Genomic DNA, 22132 nt, shown 5'->3' with positions numbered 1-22132 from the left:
GACAAATGTTTATGATGCACAGTGCTTCAGCAAACAAACATTTATCAGTTTTGACTCATTCACGTGTATGCACTGCGGTGACGCACATACCAATGGGTGGTGTGTATAACAGAACCATTGATTTTGAGTGAACCACAATACATATACCATATCCGTTTTTGATTTAAATTATGACCAGTTAGCAGTCTATTAAAAAATGAATACCTTACTGTGATTGTACAGTAATCCATGTGTGGTGAACCACAATGCATTGGTAAAGTGTATGGGGCCTAAGGGTTTAGATCATTGGGCCTCAACAGGGCCGCCAATAAAGGGGTACAGACAGGCCTTGCGTACCAGGCCTGGGCTCCATCTGGTCAACAGGAAAAAGGAGTCCCCACTTAGGCTCCCCCCCCCCTCCAAGTAAATACTGCACTTGCACCTAAACCTCTGGCTGTGCCTCCATTGGTGGCTGCTCCAGACTGTTTTTTTATGCTGTATCTGCAGAGAGCCCACTCTGTCCTGAGTTGGGGGCATCATCTGTCAGATTCTCACTGGCCCAAAATGGCAGCTTGCAACATGTCAGTAAGCCACCAGGACTACAAACTAGCTCCCCGGCAAGGGATAAGAGTACTGTTGCCCCAAATGATGGGGGAGCTCTGACTGTCACCCACTCCAATTCCCCTTAGCTGCTGGTATTATAAACTGCCCGAGGTACCCTCATCTCAACTGCTCTGTTTCTATAGTACAGTTAAGTTCTTCCCCCCCCCCCTCATCAATGTGTAGTGTCTGATAGTCTTTTAGGATCACCTTTCCAGGCTAGGGGTCCTCATCTGATTAGGAGTAGTTACAATAGAAGCAGCTGTATTACACCCCGATATTTAATGCCGTTAATATATTGCAGCCAGTACCCCCCCCCCGCCCATCTGTCTAGCTTTGGGTATAGATATGTGGTGGAGTCACCACCTGGCCCCCTTCTTGGTTGGCTGGCCCCAGAATTTACCTGCTGCGTCCCCTTAATTGCTTAAGCAGGTCTCTGGATGCATTGGGGTCATCTCCTGTCCTCCTCCTGATTGGATGCCCAGGTGTCTGAATATATGTGGGGGGGGGGGGGGTCAGGTAGGCTTTATCCGGCCCCATGATTTCTAATGGTGGCCCTAGGCCTAAATGTTAAGGTATGCTTGTCTGCCCTCCTACCATTCCCTATTTCTATTTTATTCTTCCGTGTTTATGGATTGTGGGAATCATGTGGAATTTTTTTTAACTTTTTCCACCCAGTGTTGATGTCTGCAGCAGAACTGGGCTTCTAATGTTACCAGGTATTTTTTCCCCCTTTAATGTTTCTGGTGTTGCCTCTTATTATAAGGAAAAAAAGTCCGACGATCAAAATCTCCTATACGCCTACTTGTCAATATCTGCACACTTAAAATATTTCCAGCTTCAAACACGGAGACATGCAAACATCCCTTATGTGAAAATAACTGCAAAAAGCTGCCCTTATGCATAAAAAAAAAAAAAAAAAAGTTCATTCCGTCTGTTTACCAGAATCCGCAATGATCTCTGCGCAAGGACAAAAACAGGGAGATACGAAAAGGACACTCATGCTTCATTATGACGTCAGCTTGAATTCACTGAGAAAATGGTATTGCAGAGCATAAGATGAATACAGATGAAGTCTATTTTAGACAACCACCACGGAACCATATCTTTGTATAAAAGGCCTATGAGAAGCTTGATATTGGAAGAAAATTAACATTTACCGAGAGAAAGGGGGTGATGGGACTAATAACATTTAGCATAATCCAATTTTTCGATAAGCCAACATTTTACTGTACTACTGCCATACAATATAAGCATGGGCAACGCCTGAGTTATTAAGGTGGAAGTCAAGGCAATTGTTTCACTTCTGCAGCAATGTACATTCATTTTTTATTATGGCTCTGTACCGTGTATTTTTTTATATATCAAACGCTAAGGGGGACATTTAGAAATAGCGATTTTCTCTCCAACTGCTATAAACCGTTGGCATACTAGATTGCATTTTATGGCCCATTCATAAAATCCAAGCTACAGAACATGCTGTTAAACTTTGGAGTTAAACAGTTGCATAGTCTGGGGTCATAGTGTTGAACAGAAACCAGTCAATCCAGTTCAATGTGTGTGTTTATGGCACTACTATTTTCTATACCGCTGCACATTGTGTTCAGGAACACATAATACCTTTTTTTGACTTAGGCCGGGTTCACACTGGTGCGATACGACACTAGTACTACTTTGTATCCAACTTTGCCCTGCGACTTGAAGTCAGAGACGCGTCAGACTTCAATGAATCTTGGATCCCCGCCAATACCAGGCACTGTGTTTGGTATGAATCTTGAGGGGGAACTCAACGCCAAATTTGAAATAAAAATCCAGGATGGGTTCCCCCCCTCCAGGAGCATACAAGGCCCTTGGGTCTGGTATGGATTTTAAGGGGAACCCCCTACGCCGAAAAAATGGCGTGGGAGTCCCCCCAAAATCCATACCAGATCCTTATCCGAGCAGGCAGCCCAGCCAGTCAGAAAAGGGGGTGGGGACGAGCGAGTGCCCCCCCCCCTGAACCATACAAGGCTGCATGCCCTCAACATGGGGGGTGGGTGCTTTGTTGATGAGGATAAGGGCCTCTTCCCGACAACCCTGGCCGTTGGTTGTTGGGTCTGCGGGCAGGGGGCTTATCGTATTCCAGGAGCCCCAGATCCCGGCCCCCCACCCTATGTAAATGAGTATGGGGTACATCGTACCTCTACCCATTCACCTGGGGGGGGAAAGGTGTAAAAAAAAAAAAAACACACTACACAGGTTTTTAAAGTAATTTATTAGGCAGCTCCGGGGTGTCTTCTTCTGACTTCTCTGCTCTCTCCGGCGTTGTCTCCGTGCTCTCCCGTGCCTTCGGCTGGGCTCCCCCGCTATCTTCTGCCAGCTCTTTTACTAGTGGTGGCCCGGTCTTCTCCGTCTTCCCTCTTCTCCTCTCCTGCTGTAATGCCGCGTGCGCAGCGACTTGCATGGGGCATGGGGCATGGTCACCCAGTGATGCCTGGGGTATGATGGGCGACAAAGTCATAAGGGGCACTGCGCACACTGCATTACAGCGGGAGAGAGTGTCGTGTCCACATCGGAAGAATTAGTAAAAAAGAGTTGGCAGAAGATAGTGGATGAGTCCGGCCGAAGGCACTGCGGCGGGAGAAGAGGCAGGAGAGAGCGGAGAAGTCGGAAGAATAACCCGAAGTTGGAAGAAGACCCCCGAAGCTGCCTAATAAATTACTTAATAAAAAAAAAAAAAAAACACTAGACAGTTTTTTTAGACACATTTTAACCCAGGTGAATGGGTAGAGGTACAATGTACCCCATACTCATCCACATAGGGTGGGGGTCCGGGATCTGGGGGCCCCCCTTATTAAAGGGGGCTCCTAGATTCCGATAATCCCCCCTTGCCCGCAGACCCCGACAACCAATGGCCAGGGTTTTTCGGGAAGAGGCCCTTGTCCTCATCAACATGGGGACAAGGTGCTTTGGGGTGGGAGGGCGCAACCCTGCCCCAAATAACCCACCCCCATGTTGAGGGCATGCGGCCTGTTATGGTTCAGGAGGGTGAACCCATGCCAAAATCTTAGCATGCAAGACGGTGTTCCAACTTTGATCCGACTTCAATGATATTCAATGGGCTGACGTAGGATCAAAGTCGGACCAAAGTAGTACAGGGAGCATTTTCAAAGTCGGACTGACTTGTGTCGGACCAGTTAAGACTGCCCCCATAGGGAAACATTGATTTTCACACGCTCCCAATGTCAGAACGAAAGGGAGTTCCACATCCTTACCAACTAGCAGTGAGGAGCCCCTTATACAGTTTAAGATTGATTCACTTCTCAGCCAACTTCGCTGTGTAACCAACCTCATGTCTTCTTTAGAGACTTTAGGGTCAATAGTTTCCCCTCAATACTAGAGTCACCAAGGCTCCATTCACCACTTTCACATAGCGGGAACAAGCGTTCATGCTGACAATTTTTTTGAGCAGTTTGCACACAATATTGCATGTCGTATATGGCCAGCCCATTCACATGAACGGGCTGCCCTTCAAAGGTCAGGTGCCCCGAATAGAAGCTGCTGCTCCTTTTTGGGCAACAAGCTTCACGCAATTTTGAAAGCCTCTTTTCAAGGAAGAATACGTTTATTGTTTAAAGATGTTCCTTAATGTCCTCCACCCCGATTAGCTTTGTTGCCCTTTTCTGGACTCTCACTAGTTCAAAGATACCCTGTCTGAGGTTGGTGACCAAAACTGGATGGCATACTTAAGACGTGGCCAAACCAGGTGTCATGGACCTGGCCTTGCAGTGCTAGAATGTTTCTACTTGAAATCCTAATTCGTGTATATCAGAAGATGGGACATTACTGACAGTTCATTGCAGGAGATACTGGACACTTTACAAGTGGTATAGTTGTCCTGACTAGGTCAATAGACAATGACCCTTCAATGCTTAGCTCAGACTATTGAAATGCTAAGTGGAACCAGCTTGTGAAATACCTTTTATTGTGTTCTGCAGGTTAAGAGCGGGTGTCGGAGACAGTCCGTCTGGCTAGAATTGTGGATTGAAGGTTAATTGAATCGATTATGTATGTTTGAAGATGTATGTGTTTACGCTAAGGGACTTTGTATTGTTCTAAAGGTCAGAAGCCTCCTGTCAGCTGTATTGAATTAGCATTCTATTGTCTAAAGGAAGGTAACCTCTCAGAGGTAGTAATTAAAGCGGTAGTTCACCCCCCCCGACACGATTTTACCATCGAGACAGGCATTGTAGCGCGAGCTACAGTATGCCTGTCCCGATTTTTTTAACCCCGGACTCACCTTGTAATCAGAGATCGTAGATTTCGGCTCCCGCGGGGAATGGGCGTGCCTATGGAGAGGGAGGATGATTGACGGCCGGCCCTGGCACGTCACTCTCCCCGAAGACAGCCGGAGTAGGTCTCGGCTCTTCACGGCGCCTGCGCACAGGCTATGCGCACGCGTCGTGAAGAGCCAAGCCTATTTCGGCTATTTCCGGAGAAGCGTGACGCGCCAGAGCCGGCCGTCAATCATCCTCCGTCTCCATAGGCACGGCCATTCCCCGGTATCTTCGATCTACGCGTACAAGGTGAGTACGGGGGTAAAAAATTCGGGACAGGCATACTGTAGCTCGCGCTACAATGCCTGATTTTATGGTAAAAGAAAAAATTTTTTTTTTTTTTCGTCGATAGGGTGAACCCCCGCTTTAAGTAGACCGGGTTATTGTGTACATTGATTACCCCCTGGGGCTTCTGTCTCAATACACAAGTCTTTCTATCCAAGCTATTGGACCAATCCCTGTTGACTATTTCAAGTCCTCATTTGCATGGTCAAGGAGTACCTGAGTGAAGACTGCATATACTTTACAATTGACCAATAGGAAAGCGGTTTTTGGGAGTGGGATGTTCCAAATTCTGTATAAAAGTGTGCTGTGTACTTGAAAATAAAGAGTCCTGTTTGAACTTACATACAGCCTGCCTGGTGTTTGTTCTTAATGGGTCCGAATGGCACATAGCTGTAATTCGGATCCTGGAACCTTGGATGACTGGACCATCAGACGTTGCAATCTGCAAGCTGACTCAATGGTAGCAGAGGAGTGTCGGGAGAGCAGAACCGGGCGAGCAAAGGATCTCGTCACACCAGGGTTTTATAAAGTGGCAAAAATTGTGTTTTATCGCTTGCTTATTGCAGCAAGGAGAACCCTAGGTTGAGAAGATTAACCAGTCACATAGCTTTGACCAGTCAAGCAACCAAGCTCTACACCCAACTTGGTCTTATCCTGTGGTGTCCACCACAATAAAATGGCAGCATTTCTACCTCTTCCGGTGTCACTGCAGATTTGTACTGAAGATATACTGATATACTCCCCTGCATCATACCTGCTGACTGGTTTACAAAAGTACATCTCCTATGTGTGTAGGACTCATCACATTTGACCAACTGGAGCCTCTGCAACAATCCCTCTTCCTAGGTTCCATCTTCTGATATAGGAAATAGGACAGTACAATTATGCAACCTGATATTAGGAAATTTTAGGGTCCATTTACACCGCATAGCGTGCATTGAGCACACGTAAATGTGGGCTGGTATGCATTCACATGCTGCTTTGCCTTTTAAAATGTTCAGCAATACTATTTTACTTGTTTTTATTTTATTTTTTTTAAACTTCACAAAGCTTTATTTGTGAAGGAAGCGTCACCCGCTTTGTCTTGTGCATTTATGCACACTGTGGCGCGCCGAAAAAAAAGTAGTGCATGTTCTACTTTTATCAGTGCGGGGCAATGAACTGAGGCGAACTGCGCCTATTGAAATAGTGATTTTACAATGCTAATGCACTGGATTGCGTTCATCAACACATGCCAGCACATTTGGTGTGACGAGACCCTTATGGTAATTTATTTTTTTAATGAGTTAGTTATTACATACTGGGAGTTTGACTAATGTGTGTCATTGTTCTGGTGCCTTGACTTCCACGTTAAACTTCATGAAGGAAATTTTTGAGAAGGAAAAAACAAAAATGGGAGTTTCCATTTACTAACCACAAAATGCTGGTTGCCTGTCTGCTGGTTCAGTACTTTAAAAAGTATTTTAAACAGATCAAAAATGCAGTGGGCTTTTTTCGAACCTTTTTAATTCTAGGTCATCAGCTCAGGAAGCATCGGCCATAGCACAGATAGGGCACAGCAAAGGTCCGTTTAATATCCAGGCAACAAGCATTATCAAAAAGTCAGCAATGGCAGCTCCCTTTTTCTCTTAGGGAAGGTTTACTTTAACCTGTACACAAAACCATCTCGAGTCCTGAATGCGAAAATAGGAGCTCAATATTGAACTGGCCGATTACGCTGTACTGTTCTGATCAGATAGCGAGCTCCGGCGGTGGAGCTGTAAGTCAGCACTTGCATATTAAGTGCCTCGGGCTCAGAGGTTTAGTACACATCAGATATGATTACACCAGTTATTGTCAGGATACAGGTGCTTCTGTTATTTGAACATATCCACCCCATGGTATTGTCAACTTATAGCTGATGGCAAACACAGCTGAAATACAGACAACATGAACGGTCTTACCTGCCAAAAGATTGGTAACTCTGTTCAGGATGTCTTGTGGTCCAGGCACTCCTGCCAGAGAGCAGAGCTAGGTCAGTGACCACTTATTTTAATTTTTTTTCACTGCAGTTAAGCAATACAGCTTGGTCACCGACAAACCCCCAGCCTGCCAACTGGACAATGAAGGAGCATCAGCATAATTACTCAAAATCTGCGTTCTCCTCCTGTCCTTAAAGCGGGGGTTCACCCAAAAAAAAAAATGTTAACATTAGATTGAGGCCAATTACGGGAAGCAGAATCGGGTGTTTTTTTTTTTTTAAATCAATGCAGTACTTACCGTTTTAGAGATAGATGTTCTCCACCGCTTCCGGGTATGGTCTGCAGGACTGGGCGTTCCTATTTGATTGCCAGAATTCCGACCGTCGCATACAGCGCGTCACGAGTTGCTGAAAGTAGCCGAACGACGGTGCGCAGGCGCCGTATAGAGCCGCACCGACGTTCGGCTTCTATCGGCAACTCGTGACGCGCTGTATGCGACGGTCGGAAGGCTGTCAATCAAATAGGAACGCCCAGTCCCGAAGACCATACCCGAAAGCGGCGGAGAAGATCCATCTCTAAAACGGTAAGTACTGCATCGATTTAAAAAAAAAAAAAAAAACACCCAATTGTGCTTCCCGTAATCTAATGTTAAATATTTTTTTTTTTTTCGGGTGAACCCCCGCTTTAAGCTTGCAGTGTTGAGCTGACAACACAGTGGAATACAGAATAATCTGAATCTCCTTTCTGCCACTGCATCCTTCCACCTACCACCCATTGAAAGAAATGGTTTATGAGATTGCACGACTGGACTAAAAACAGTAGACCAGGGGTCTCAAACTGGTGGTCCGACAAGTCCCATCATGCCTCTGTCTGTGGGAGTCACACTTGTAACTTTCAGCTTTGCAATGCCTCATGGGACTTGTAGTTTTGCAAAAGCTGGAGGGCCCCCAGTTTGAGACCCCTGCAGAAGACTTTCAGAATGGCCTAGAGTCCAGCTTTAAGATTGAACTATAAAGCATTTTCAGTTAACACATAATTTAATTATCACGTTCATATTCTTATTGTATTAAATGTAGAGGTTTGTAGACTAGGCAGAGCAAATTAGCTACTACAATGACTCTTCCCAACTCCTCGAGATACCAGCCACAATCACTGTGCATCATTATAGAACGGTAAACTGAACTTTCCCAAATACGTGTGACCCCCTGAACATATATAATTACAAATTACAGAGGAAAAAAAAGGGTTTGTAAAAACACACACAGACATAGTTATTTATATCATCATATGAACATACAATTTACAATAATCTCCTTTGAATGTATATTAGTAAAACAAAAGGAACACAATTATATGTCACTGTACCATGATGGGTAAAGCAACAGGTATTCAGAAAAACTGAATAATATATTCTGGTCCATAGGTTAAATGTGAAATACCTGAACAATATAATAATGACTGAGTAGTAGTACGCATTTGTTTCCTCCCACTTGAGCCCAACAGCTCCTCCCCTGTAGGAAGCCCAATTTGTGGGCACTTATATGCATGCTGACAATCCCCTGCATTTGTCCCATTGGGAAATAAGTTCTGACATTGCCCTTTTTCTACCGCATTCCTAATGAGAAGCTCAGACCAGAATCACTTGCTTCTGCCCCCCTTTGCTGCAACACACCCCATACCTCTTTGCTGTGAAAACGCTGGTCTCTAGGAAGAGCCTGGTACCAAGGCAAGTTATGCTAATCGGCTCTCGTCATATGTCTCTATAAGAACAGCGCCAGACAACAGTGCTGGGAGTTGGGGGCATAAGGTTGACCATGTTAGCCCTGTGTCTACAGCACATAACAAAAGGGACAAAGTAGCACATGCTTTTTGTCCCCTAGGATGAATATATAAAACAGGGAGACTTTTTTCAAACTGGTTTACTTCATCATTGCCGAGAACAAGGAAAAGAAGCAGAGATGTTCTCTCAGAGCTTAGCACAGGCCTGAAGACTAACTTTGCCCGCATGCGACACACTGGCACCTGGAATAGAAGGGCTGTGGCGTACACTATACTATTTACTATACCAAAAAATTACTCCTGGTTACTGGAGCCAAACGTTCAGTTCTAAACGCAATCAGTTTACATCAGGAGTGGGACATCTGGCCCTAACCATAAGTAACTGCTGAATGTGCGGACATGCCTACAGCCTTGACCAGTCCCAGCTCCTTTTAGCCCGTCATTGAGTTGTACAAGCTAAACGGCCACCACTGACAATCACTTGGGATCTCAGCTGCAAGTATGCACAGTTTATCTCCCACATCATGGCCGATTTAGGATGTGTGAAGGAGGACCAATGCAACAGCTCTTTAGAACCTGGCCTAAAATAAGCTCTCACTGACCTCTGTAGTTCCATCCGCTGCAAGACAATTAACCCTCCAATTTCACAATAGAAGCAGTGAAGCAATTCAAGTCCGATCCCAGCACTCTGCTCTCCCCTTGCATTTGATTTGCATTTAAATAATAAAGTAAAAGGCTGCCAAGTCAGTGCTGGTAAGTTACCCAGGGAGTGCATGTAAACGGAGAAGCTTCTGCTACAAACTTTTAAAACTTTGAGGATGAATTACTTTACAGTGTCTGCAGCTACAGAGGTCAGTGCATGCTTATTTTCCTATGTTCTTGTTTTTAGTTAGGGTGTTGAAGACCATACAGTGTAAAATGTCTGTGTCCATGCATGGCGTACATCGGTACCTGTACGCATGTATACGCTCAGATCTGCATTTACCAGTGTACAGCTGCACCCTGTTATGGATGTGTACAGTAAACTGTACGCAACACCTGTAATCGAGGCACAGAAACAGACAGTTTTTTTGGGGTACAGCCCCCTGCGCACATGTGCATAAGCCCAAAAAAAAACATATCAGCTGGATGAAAACCATGGTTTGGGGGTCCGACAGTCTCTTATTTTAAGTCACATGTATTGGTATTTTTAGCCTGAATTACAGAAGCTCTAGCTGATCCTGCTTGATTTGGGAATTAACTTCCAGATGAATCTAGCTGAGCAATACAAACAAAGATCCACAGCTTACAAAGCTATTGCATGGCTATGTGTAAAAATTGCAAAGAACATTTATCACTACTGAAGAGAGATAAAGGACTCCATAGAGTGCAAAGGGCTTTAAATAAATTCTTATTACAGTTGGGCTATTACAGTTAATTGTGCCATTGCAGACAGATCGGTAGTGGCTGGGAAATGTCAGCAGTGAACATTTTGTGTTATCAGGTCTGTGATGGAGCGTCGTAGGATACAGCAATTTGGTGGACCACAGCAAGCCTATTAAAGTGGAGGTTCACCAAAAAACTTAAATTTTTAACATTAGATTGATGCTAATTTTGTGAAGGGGAATCGGGTGTTTTTTTTAAATCTAAGCAGTACTTACCGTTTTAGAGAGCGATCTTCTCCGTCGTTTCCGGGTATGGTCTTCGGGACTGGGCGTTCCTATTTGATCGACAGGCTTCCGACGGTCGCATACATCGCGTTACGATTTTCCGAAAGTAGCTGAACGTCGGTGCGCAGGCGCCGTATAGAGCCGCACCGACGTTTGGCTTCTTTCGGCTACTCGTGACGCGATGTATGCGACCGTCGGAAGCCTGTCAATCAAATAGGAACGCCCAGTCCCGAAGACCATACCCGGAAGCGGCGGAGAAGATCGCTCTCTTAAAACGGTAAGTACTGCTTCGATTAAAAAAAACAAAAAACAACCGATTCCCCTTGACAAAATGCGCATCATTCTAATGTTAAAAAAAAAAAAAAATTCGGGTGAACTCCCGCTTTCATGTCAAACCCTGAAAGAGGGCAACACCAGCATTTCACTGAATATTTACCAATACAAAATGTGGCCAGGTAGATTTCCGATCACCCAATGTGAGATCACAAAGTGCCAACGGTTCAAAACCAGACGCTCAGCTTGCTATTATCAGGTTGCCCATTGCCAGCCTAGTGTAGGGTGCTGGCAACTTCCCACAGCTTCTTGAAAATCTGGGAAGGTATATCTTCTAGCATCAGTTATTGTGCGTTTCTAGAACCGGTTATACGCACATCAATGCGTCTAGCGATCAACAGTCACCATGCATTGACACTGAAGCTCAGCGTCTTATTTTTTGAGCACTTGTAATGGCATTTTTGCAGCCATCTAGACTTTTTTTTTTTTTTATCATTAGCCAAGGGAAAGCTAGTTGCTAGGGAAAAAAAAAAAATGCAAGATATGCATGTTTATGTGTTTTTCAGTTGCTCCCATTGAAGTCTATTGGGACCAAAAACACTTGAAGGTCAAAAGATGTTCATGTGCTTTTCGATCTACAAGCGACACTACACTCACGTGTGAACAAGCAAAAATTAAAGCCAAAGAATTTTGGATGTCGAGTGGTTTGGAGATTCGAGCTACAAAAACACTCAGTAGTGACTGGTCACTTAAAGGCGTTGTAAAGGAAAAAAAATGTTGCCTAAAATTAATGGGCCGGATTCAGATACCTGAGCGTATCTATCCGGCCGGCGTAACGTATTTTAGATATGTCACGCCGCTGCAACTTTGGGCGCAAGTTCCGCATTCAGAAAGAACTTGCGCCCTAAGTTACGGCGGCGTAACGTATGTGGGCCGGCGTAAGCCCGCCTAATTCAAATGGGGATGTTGGGGGCGTGTTATATTTAAATTTGCTTTGACGCCCCTTCCTCCTGACGCAGTTGACGCCTCCTACATGCGCCGTTCGTGAATAAATCCCAGTGCGCGTGCTCGAAAATCTGCCGCAAAACGTCATTGCTTTCGATGTGAACGGAAATTACGTCCAGCCCTATTCGCGAACGACTTACGCAAACGACGTAAAATTTCAAAACTGGGCGCGGGAACAACGGCCATACTTAACATTAGCTACGCCTCATATAGCAGGGGTAACTATACGCCGAAAAAAGCCTAACGTAAACGACGTAAAAAATTGCGCCGGCCGAACGTACGTTTCTGAATCGCCGTATCTACCTAATTACCATATTCCTTGCGTAAACATACGTAAGCGCTACCTATCGGCTAGCCTGAAAATGCAGCCTAAGATACAACGGTGTAAGACACTTACACCTGTCGGATCTTAGGGATATCTATTCGTAACCAATTCTCTGAATCAGGCGCATAGATACGACCGAGTGCACTCAGAGATACGACGGCGTATCAGGAGATACGCCGTCGTATCTCTTTTCTGAATCTGGCCCAATGTCTGCAAGGTAGACAGACAGAATAGTGTAATGATTCTGTTAAATAAAAAAAATAAAAAAAACGAGTAAATACCTATTAAATTCCTTCATCTATACCACCTCCGGCATGCTAGTTTCTGTTCTCTCATTCACTTCCTGGTTTGCGGCGCTCGTTCATGTAAGAACTACATTTCCCAGTATGAATTGCGGCACGCCCAGTAATTCACACCTCCTTGAAGTCTCTAACATGTAGAGAGCGTCCTGCCGCACAGATGTAGTTCCCAGGAGGGGGCGAGCACATTACTGACCACCGCAGTAAAGCCTCCCTTCACAGTGGTCAGTAAAATCAGACAAGCAGGAAGTGAACAGAACAGAGAAGAAATAGAGCAACTTCTGAGCAAAAACGAACAATGAGGAAGTGAAAAGAGGAATGTCTGCAGGTAAAGGATGCTTATTATGAAAAAAAAAAATGTTTCCCTTTACAACCCCTTTAAAGAGGAAGTATTACTTGCCTGATGAAGAGGTCCTGCGTGGCCTCGAAACGTTGCACTTTTTTGTAATGCCTTATTTGTATTACATTTTTGGGACGCTGTCTGCGATCCGTGGTGTGCTGGCGAATATTTTTTAACTGTTGAAGAGGAAGTAGACGTTTACCTATAGGAAAGCCTATAATAAGGCTTACCTATAGGTAGAGGTAGACCGATATATCGGTCGGCCGATATATCGGCCGATATTTGGCCGTTTTTGTGAAATCGGCATCGGCCGATTTTTGTGAAAGAATCGGCCGATTCGTGGCTAAAGTGTCCGGCCCGCATGACCACCTGCCCTGCAGTACTGACCCCACTCCCATGTATCCGATTCCTCCTATCTGCACGGCCACCACAGAAGGGATATAGATTTCACTGGCATCACGCCGTCCGCCGTGCCCCGCCCCCTCGGCGTGCTGTATTAGGGACAGGGAGAAACAATCATTGGCTTACAACTGCCGCCTGACTAATGTAACTCCCCCCAGCAGGAATGTCTTCCTTCCCTGCTGAGGCGGAACCTGCTGGCATTACACCAAGTTCTAAACAATGATTGGCTGATCAGCTCATCAGCATGCACCTAGCCTATTAGGTGCATGCAGATAGAATTGGATTATGATACCCAGCATGTATGGAGGGTAAGTTGCCCAAATGATGTGCTACTGTGCCCCCCTGCAGAATTTATTTAAACTCATTTTAAAAGGGAAACCTGGCTGAGGCTGGCATTGTGAAGATGGATGAGTATGACTCTGGGTGGATATGAGAGTTACATTGTGAAGAGGATCTCCACAATGTAACTCTCATCCCCACACAGAGTCATCCTCATCCATCTTCACAATGCAACACAATCATCTTCATCCCCACCCAGCACCATCCACCCCACTACAACGCATTCCCTGCACCATCCATCCCTTTCCACAACACATCCTCACCCATGCCCAGCACCATCCATCCCTCTCCACAACTCATCACCACAACGCATCCACACCCACGCCCAGCACCATCCATCCCACTCCACAATGCATCCCCACCCACCCCTCTCCACAATGCATCCCCACCCATGCCCAGCACAACCCACCCCTCTCCACAACGCATCCCCACCCAGCACCATCCATCCCTTTCCACAACCCATTCCCACCCACGCCCAGCACCATCCATCCCTTTCCACAACACATCCCCACCCACCCCCAGCACCACCCACCCCTCTCCACAATGCCTCCCCACCCATGCCCAGTGTATTTTTTTTCTTTTTTAATAATTGAGGTGGCACTGATGGGCTGCACTGGTGGGCACTAATGAGGTGGCACTGATGGACACTAATGGGCTGAACTGGTAGGCACTGATGAGGTTGCACTGACAGGCTGAACTGGTGGACACTAATGAGGTGGCACTGATGGACACTGATAGGCTACACTGGTGAGCTGCATTGGTGGGCACTGATGGACACTGATAGGCTGCACTCCACCTCTCCACCCTAAACAATAACCTCCTCCCCAACCTAGATTTTCTGATATAATGGGAAAAAAAAAAAATCGGCCTAAAATATCGGCCATCGGCCGCCCCAATTTTGGAATATCGGCATCGGTATCGGCCAGAGAAAAACCCATATCGGTCGACCTCTACCTATAGGTATTGAAAATATCTCCTCAGGCCCCTTTCACACTTGTACAACTTGTCCCACGATTTGAGAATGCAAAGTAGCATGACAAGTCGTTCCTCATTCATATTTGTACGACTTCAAGTCGTGCCAACTTTAAAGTAGTCTATGCACTACTTTGGTCCGACTTTGATGCAAGTTCAAGTTCATAGACCTCAAGTCTCCCTGAAATCGTGGCAAAAATTGCATTGAAATCGATGTAAAAATCGCGCCACTTTGAAGTTGTGGTAGTGTGAAAGTGTACCATTTAGGAGATATTTCCAATGCATGCAGCCAGTGGCATCACTGGCGAATGCGCTCTGAACGAACGGCCCACAGGTGTTGCTCCTTCCAAGCCCTTGCCGTGAACGGTGGGTCCCGTGCGCATGTGCAGGAGTGACTTCATCGCAACTCTGGCCAGAGCGCCGGAGCCCACAAACCCAGAAGGAGCTCTGGGAAAGATGGTGGCTGTGATAGCGGTATGCAGGGACCGCTGCAACAGCTTTGTTTTAAGGGAAGTATTTCATAATGAGCTAGGATGCGATGCATACTAGCGCATTATGCCTTTGTCTTGCAGTTTTTTTTGGGGGGGGGGAGGGGTTTTAGAGCAGGGGCGCCCAACCAGTGGCCCGCGGAGCCCTCTAGAATACTGTTATTAATGGTCAGTTTATTACTAAAATCACAGTGTATATATGGGCATATCTGTTCTGCAATTGTTACTGGGCCGCTTTCAAAATAATCTGCAGACGCAGATCACCTGTTACCTGCACTGAGCCATAGACTTCTGTTATTACCTGCAAGTTTGGTGAGCTTTCTGAAAGTGCACCAAACCTGCAGAATATAATAGAAGTCTAATGCAAATTGCAGAAAAGCTAAAAAGGTACACTGTGTTGTACCTGTGGTGCGGGTAAACCGCAACACAGTGTGAAAGCAGACATGGGCCTCTTTCACACAGCCAGTCCAACCCAGTTGGACCCTCCATTCACCTTCAAAGCCCCGTACACACGGTCAAAATTCCCAACAGAAAAAGTCAGATGGGAGCTTTTGGTCGGGAATACTTTTTCTGTCGGGAATTGAGAGCTGGTTCTCTATTTTCCCATCGGAATTTCCAACTGACTTTTTCCCGTTGGAAATCCCGATCGTGTGTACGGGGCATAAGGTGTGGCAGATGTAAACCAACTTGTGGCCTACCTTCAATCTGATCCGGCTGTGTCCGTGTGCGCTCTATATTTGCATGGACCTGCCATTCGCCTGCTCCGCGACCAGTTACCAAGTTGCTTAAATGGCCCTCCCACTTCAAAAAGTTTGTGCACCCTTGGTTTGGAGGTTTACAACCTTTTTAAAGTGATGCTAAAGGCTCATGTTTAAAAATAAAAACATGTTATACAGGCAGTCCCTGGGCTACGAACAAGATAAGGGGCTAGATTCAAGTAGCTCGCCGTAATTTTGTGCGGGCGTAGCGTATGTTATTTACGCTACGCCGCCGCAACTTGCGCGGGCAAGTGCAGTATTCACAAAGCACTTGCTCCGTAAGTTGCGGCAGCATAGCGTAAATGGGGCCGGCGTTAGCGCGCCTAATTCAAATGAGTATGAGGGGGGGCGTGTTTTATGTAAATGGGTGGTGACCCGACGTGATTGACGTTTTTCCCGAATGGCGCATGCGCCGTCCATGGAATTTCCCAGTGTGCATTGCTCCAAAGTACGCCGCAAGGACGTCATTGGTTTCGACGTGAACGTAAATTACGTCCAGCCCTATTCGCGAACGACTTACGCAAACAACGTAAAAAATTCAAAATTTGACGCGGGAACGACGTCCATACTTAACATTGCATACGCCCAATAGCAGGAGCAATCTTACGCCGAAAAAGCCCAACGTAAACTACGCAAAAAAATAGCGCCGGGCGTACGTAAATTTGTGAATCAGCGTATCTAGGTCATTTGCATATTCTACGCCGAAAACGACGGAAGCGCCACCTAGCGGCCAGCGTAAACATGCACCCTAATATACGACGGTGTAAGAGACTTACGCCAGTCAGATCTTAGGCTAATGTCGGCGTATCTTGCTTTCTGAGTACAGAAAGAAGATACGCCGGCGCAGCTTTGAATTTACGCGGCGTATCTATAGATACGCCGGTGTAAATCAATGCTGAATCTACCCAAGGTCTGTACAAACAAAATAAAAATAAAAAAAGTGGTATCAGGATTGATTAAAGTATAACTAAAACAGTAAACCAATGATCCTGTCTTGGCCCCAAACCCAGCAGCTGTATAAATTATTTATAAAAGATAATCTGAAAATCTGAAAATAAGCATTTTAGAAAATGAACCATTATCATGGACAGACCACCATGCAATTAATTTCATAATCTCCAAAATTCCCCCAGTGATAAAAGCACCCAAGCCGGTGACAATACACTGGGCTAGATCTCAGAAGAAGCTCCATTCGGAACTCTTCAAATCTACCTTGGGAAACAGAATCAAAACAATCCATCCACATCAAACAGCCGCAGATACACTGGATGCCATAAACGCAGCCCTGCTACAGTCAACCGATTTAGTAGCACCGAAACGCAAAGCCTGCATCCGAAAAAGAAAGTCCGGCTGGTTCAACAACCAGCTGTCGCTTCTGAAGCAAGAGCGCAGAAGGGCGGAAGCCGCCTGGAAAAGAAGTCCTGCAGAGGATAACCTCATCATCTACAAGGCAATAACAACACGATATCATAAAGAAATCTTCAAAGCCAAGAAACATCATTTTTCTATGGCGATTAACAGCGCCCTAAACCGCCCCCGCGAACTCTTCAAGATGGTCACCCAGACCATGAACCCAGGATGTCTTGAAGTCCCCAACTCAGACACCCAAGAGTTCTGCAATGAACTATCGGATTTCTTCATCAACAAAATTGAAAGAATCCGGGAAAGCATCATGCAAAACAATACCCCCCTCAACCCCCCCTTCAATCAACCACAAAACACCCACAGAAACGCTCTACAATCAACAAAGTTCACTCTGGAACCGATCTCCATCGATACCACAAAAAATATCATTGGTGCTTTGCGGAACAGCACATCGCCCAATGATATCATCCCCACCAAACTGCTGAAGGAATGTGCCGACATCCTGGCACCACCCATCACACAGCTTATAAACCAGTCATTTAAGGAAGGCACAGTGCCATCCCTGTTGAAAGAGGGCACAATCCAGCCCATCTTGAAAAAACCTAACCTGGATCCCAAGGACCCAACTCACCGCCGTCCCATAACAGGCCTAAATGTTCTCTCCAAGATAATGGAGAAAGTAGTGGTACAACAGCTGCAACAGCATCTAGATACCCACAATCTACTGGATCCATTACAATCAGGCTTCCGTCCCGGACACGGGACAGAAACGGCCTTACTCAAAATATGGGACGATGCCCTCGAGGCCGCAGACGAGGGAGAATCCTGTCTCCTGGTTCTGCTGGACCTAAGCGCAGCCTTTGACACGGTAGACCACAAACTGTTACTGATGCGACTAGCCAAGGTAGCAGAAGTCGCAGAAGGTGATTTACCATGGTTTTCTTCCTTTCTTGAAAACCGATCACAAACAGTTAAATTGGGTTGTTTCACGTCGGAAAAGCGCACGGTGTCATGTGGAGTCCCCCAAGGATCCCCCCTGTCACCGGTGCTTTTCAACATCTATCTTCGCCCTCTCTTTGATATTATCAGTAGCCATGAACTACTCTATCACTCTTATGCAGACGATACGCAACTGTATTTTCGCATCTGCAACAAAAAGGATCATCATCTCAGTTTAGAGAAATGTCTCTCTTTGATAGAAAACTGGATGACTAAGTTATCTTAAACTCAACAGTTCAAAAACAGAACTCCTTATGTTTCACGCCAGCCGAAAGAGTCAACTGGCAACAACCTGGACACCCCCGCCCATTCTGGGCCAAATCATCACCCCTAGCTCCAAAGTCAAAAGTCTTGGGGTCATCTTCGACACCTTCATGACAATGGACGCACAAATAGGGTCAGTAGTCAGCGGAGCGCACCATCTGTTGCGCCTACTACGCAGACTTATTCCATTTATCCCCAAAGAAGACGTAGCAGTCGTGGTGGGAACAATCGTGAATTCCAGACTGGACTATGCTAACGCCCTGTACCTCGGACTCCCAAAGTACCAAATCTCCCGTCTGCAAGTCGTTCAGAATACGGCCGCCAGACTGGTGACTGGGAAAAAAAAATGGGAATCAATCTCACCTTCGTTGAGAACCCTTCACTGGCTGCCAGTAAAAGACAGAATTGCATTTAAAGCACTCTGCCTGACACATAAGTGCATCCATGGGAAGGCTCCGCAATATCTTTGCGACAAGATAGAACCTCACAATTCGAATCGCATTCTGCGATCCACCGACCAAAATCTGGTCAAGGTGCCAAAAACCAAATACAAGTCCAAAGGAGAAAGAAGGTTTGCTTTTCAGGGTCCTAGACTATGGAACGCTTTACCAACCAGCATTCGGTTGGAGGAAAACCACCTGACTTTCAGAAGACGAATCAAAACTCTGCTCTTTTGATGTCATGAGACACGAACAACTAGCGCCCAGAAGCGATTCAGTTCGCATGCGCCGCGCTTTATAAGTTTTTCATTCATTCATTCATTCATTCATTCATAATAAAATAAATTACAACCTCAAATAACTGTATTGCAAACATTAATCCATGATTAAACGGCGTTCAAATAATAAAAGTAAAATATATAAAATACACTTATTAGCAAACCAACAATACATGATTAAACCGCCGTCACAAAATATATATGTGTACAAATCAATCAATAGAGCATTAAAACAAGTTAAACTTATTTTCATGCAGATGTGTCAATCATGATTTCAATTACTTTTCTGAGTTTAAAAACAAAAAAGATACTTGGTGACCATGCCAACACCCAGGACTTCCTCCAGTCGGGTGACAACACTGCTATGATTTTACTGAACTGTTGTCACCTTCAGCTGCACGGGACTAGCCATGCAGTCAAACAGATCGCCTTACAACTGAAAGAAATGACAGAGGGCCCCCACAGTTGGACCCCACCTCTGGCAAAATGAAGACCTTGGCGGCCTCTTTTGAGATGTCAAAGAGGACTCGCCTAAAGAAGGGTAAGGCAAAAAAAAAAAAATGGGGCACCAAAGCTGAGCTGCAGGCTAATTACCAAGTTAAATTACACAATTGCAAAAACGGTCTTATCTGTCCAGAAACTTGTGGTTCCTAAACCTGTGCCAGGCAGTATACAGCTGGCAGGATGGCACCACTTTCTGTTAGCGTCAAGGAATATAATGGTTTCACCTCTCAGGCCAAAGCTCACAGATTGGACAATGAACAAGCAGATATACACTAATAGCCTGATTGGCCCCTAATGAAAGCCCTCCCTCTCCCAGTCTGAGTACTACTATGCAGGAAATGACAAGACCGGATGACACACGTATTTATCGGCGTATACCGCGCACTATTTTGCCCTGAAAATCAGGGCAAAATCGTGGGTGCGCGATATACGCCGATACCCGCCACGAGTTTAAATACTGCGCCGGCATATACCGAGCGCAGTAAACTCGTGTATCTTCGGGCAGTCTCGGCGCCTCTCGCACTGACGTCCTGAGCGTACAGGACGTCAGTGCCACAGCTGCCGAGCCTGCCCGAAGATACACCAGTGTACTGCGCTCGGTATATGCCGGCGCAGTATTCAAACTCGTGGCGGGAAATGAGCGGGGACGCCGCAGAAGGACGCCGGACCCGCCGAAGAGGACACCCGACCCGCCGAAGACGGACCCGCCGAAGAGGACACCCGAAGCTGCAGAAGGACGCCGGACCCGACGAGGCCGCCGATGGACGCCGCGCAAGACACCAAAACTGTAAGTGCAAAAAAACAAAAAAACTTTTTCCCACAGGATTGGGGGCCACTTTAGGGGTGCGCGGTATACGCGGGAGCACGTTATACCGCGATAAATACGGTAATTAAAATATACTTTTATAGTAAATTTTGTACTGAAAGTTGGAAAATTTGCGATCACTGAATTCCAGTACGATGGTGTGTACAATTTTCAATCAAATCATATTGTGGACAATAGCCAGATACCATATATCTAAAACGCACATATAAAAAGTCTAATGTCAAAAGGCAGGCTTTCGTTTCAAGATCCAGTACAGGGGTTACTGTGTGCATTCATACTATGGACCTTAGTGACCCTCGGGGGCGGGTTCAGTAGACAGTAGAAATGTGAATATTAATCAATAGTTACCAGCTGGAGCTGGGCCAGACCAGAAAGGATCATTCAGACAAAAAGGCATGTCGTCACCAATCTAAGCTAGTGGCCGCTATTTTTATTTTTTAATTTTACTTTTTTTGGACTAAGCATCGGGTTTGCTCTAAAACCAGAATAAAAATAAATAAAAATAGCACAGACAGAAATCAAATTCCCATGTAAGGAAGTAAATTCACTATTTAGAATTAGGCATTGCCAAGCAACGAGAAAACACCACACTAATACGCAGTATGCCCGATTCTCCACAAACGCAGGCCAGCTCTGAGACTGATGAGGGGGCGGCATACCCTCTAACACGGGGGTGCCAACATATGGAATTAACAGGCGCGTGGGACACTTTCAGCTCCCATATTTAGGCCCCAAGCAGCAAAAACGAAAGTTTAATACCCGAGCCACAATCTGCTTGCTTTCAATAATTTAACCCCTTGCAGGAGTAGACATTCCTTTTTATTTTCAATTTCTCTCGGCATCTAACTGGTTGCTAATTACATCCCCGCAAAGCTAGTTGCCATGACAGTCAAAAGCGACACCTGGATAGCTTTTCGACGGCTGGCTCTGTCAGCTCCGATTGTGAATGTCTCACTAGCAGAGTGCTTCTTCGGGACTGAAGGAAGTCTGCGTGGGATGGCAAGTGAATTTAGTGATAGGTTACGGCTGACGGGACATCAAGCAAGAGGAAGCGTGTGGGGGCGTGCAGAAATGGGAGAGAGGGACAGACAGAGGGGGGTCCAAGTGTACAATGGCTGGGGAGGGACTCAGGCTTTGATTCACCCGTCTGATTACTGAAGCATGCACAGATGGGTCACTTTTTCCCAACTGCATAGGAAAATGAAAGAAGGCGACTGTATATTCCAATCTGAACTATGGTGAAGAAGATCAGTCCCAAGGTCTTTTTGTCACCAACTAAATCAGTCTTTATTAACCTTTTTGCCCTGTAAGAACCTTTAAAATAATGTTGGAGGTCTCTGCGGAACCCCCGCTAAAAAAACAAATTATACAGTGGAAGGTTTTAAAGGCCAACTCCGAGAAATACACGGGTTGCAGGAAAGAAATTCTCTTGATGCCACCATCAACACAGACAGTGTTGATGCGGGAATCTATCCTGCCAGGTCATTGTCTTCTCCTGGCGGGTAGAAGGGAGGCAGGGGAAGTCATCACTGCTGGGAGAAGAGCCACCAGCGATAATCGCAAGAGAATCCAGCAGGTCGGTTGCACCAAAAGTTGATCAATCGTTGATCAATCAACTTGGTACATTCAGCCTGCCCAGTAATGGTTTTAATTCAGCAGGAACCAGCCAAGGTTTGGACTAGGGTT

The 22132-nt window shown here is 45.8% G+C and overlaps 1 protein-coding gene across 6 annotated transcripts in view; it reads right to left on the bottom strand.

The window, feature by feature from the left end:
• Positions 1-22132, bottom strand: part of IQSEC2 (IQ motif and Sec7 domain ArfGEF 2) — a 372011-nt gene that overhangs the window by 299896 nt on the left and 49983 nt on the right. For 5 of the 6 annotated variants that reach the window (XM_040324848.1, XM_040324847.1, XM_040324849.1 and 2 more), the window contains exon 2: positions 7124-7174. The exons of the other annotated variant lie outside the window; for it this stretch is intronic. In XM_040324848.1, the coding sequence (XP_040180782.1) occupies positions 7124-7174 (51 nt within the window). The remainder of the gene's footprint in view (positions 1-7123; positions 7175-22132) is intronic. 6 annotated transcript variants of the gene reach the window in all.

Source organism: Rana temporaria, chromosome 9 (assembly GCF_905171775.1).
Source record: "Rana temporaria chromosome 9, aRanTem1.1, whole genome shotgun sequence".
Lineage (NCBI taxonomy): Eukaryota > Metazoa > Chordata > Amphibia > Anura > Ranidae > Rana > Rana temporaria.
The sequence above is the reverse complement of the archived record's forward strand: the minus strand, read 5'-3'. Positions and strand labels throughout refer to the sequence as shown.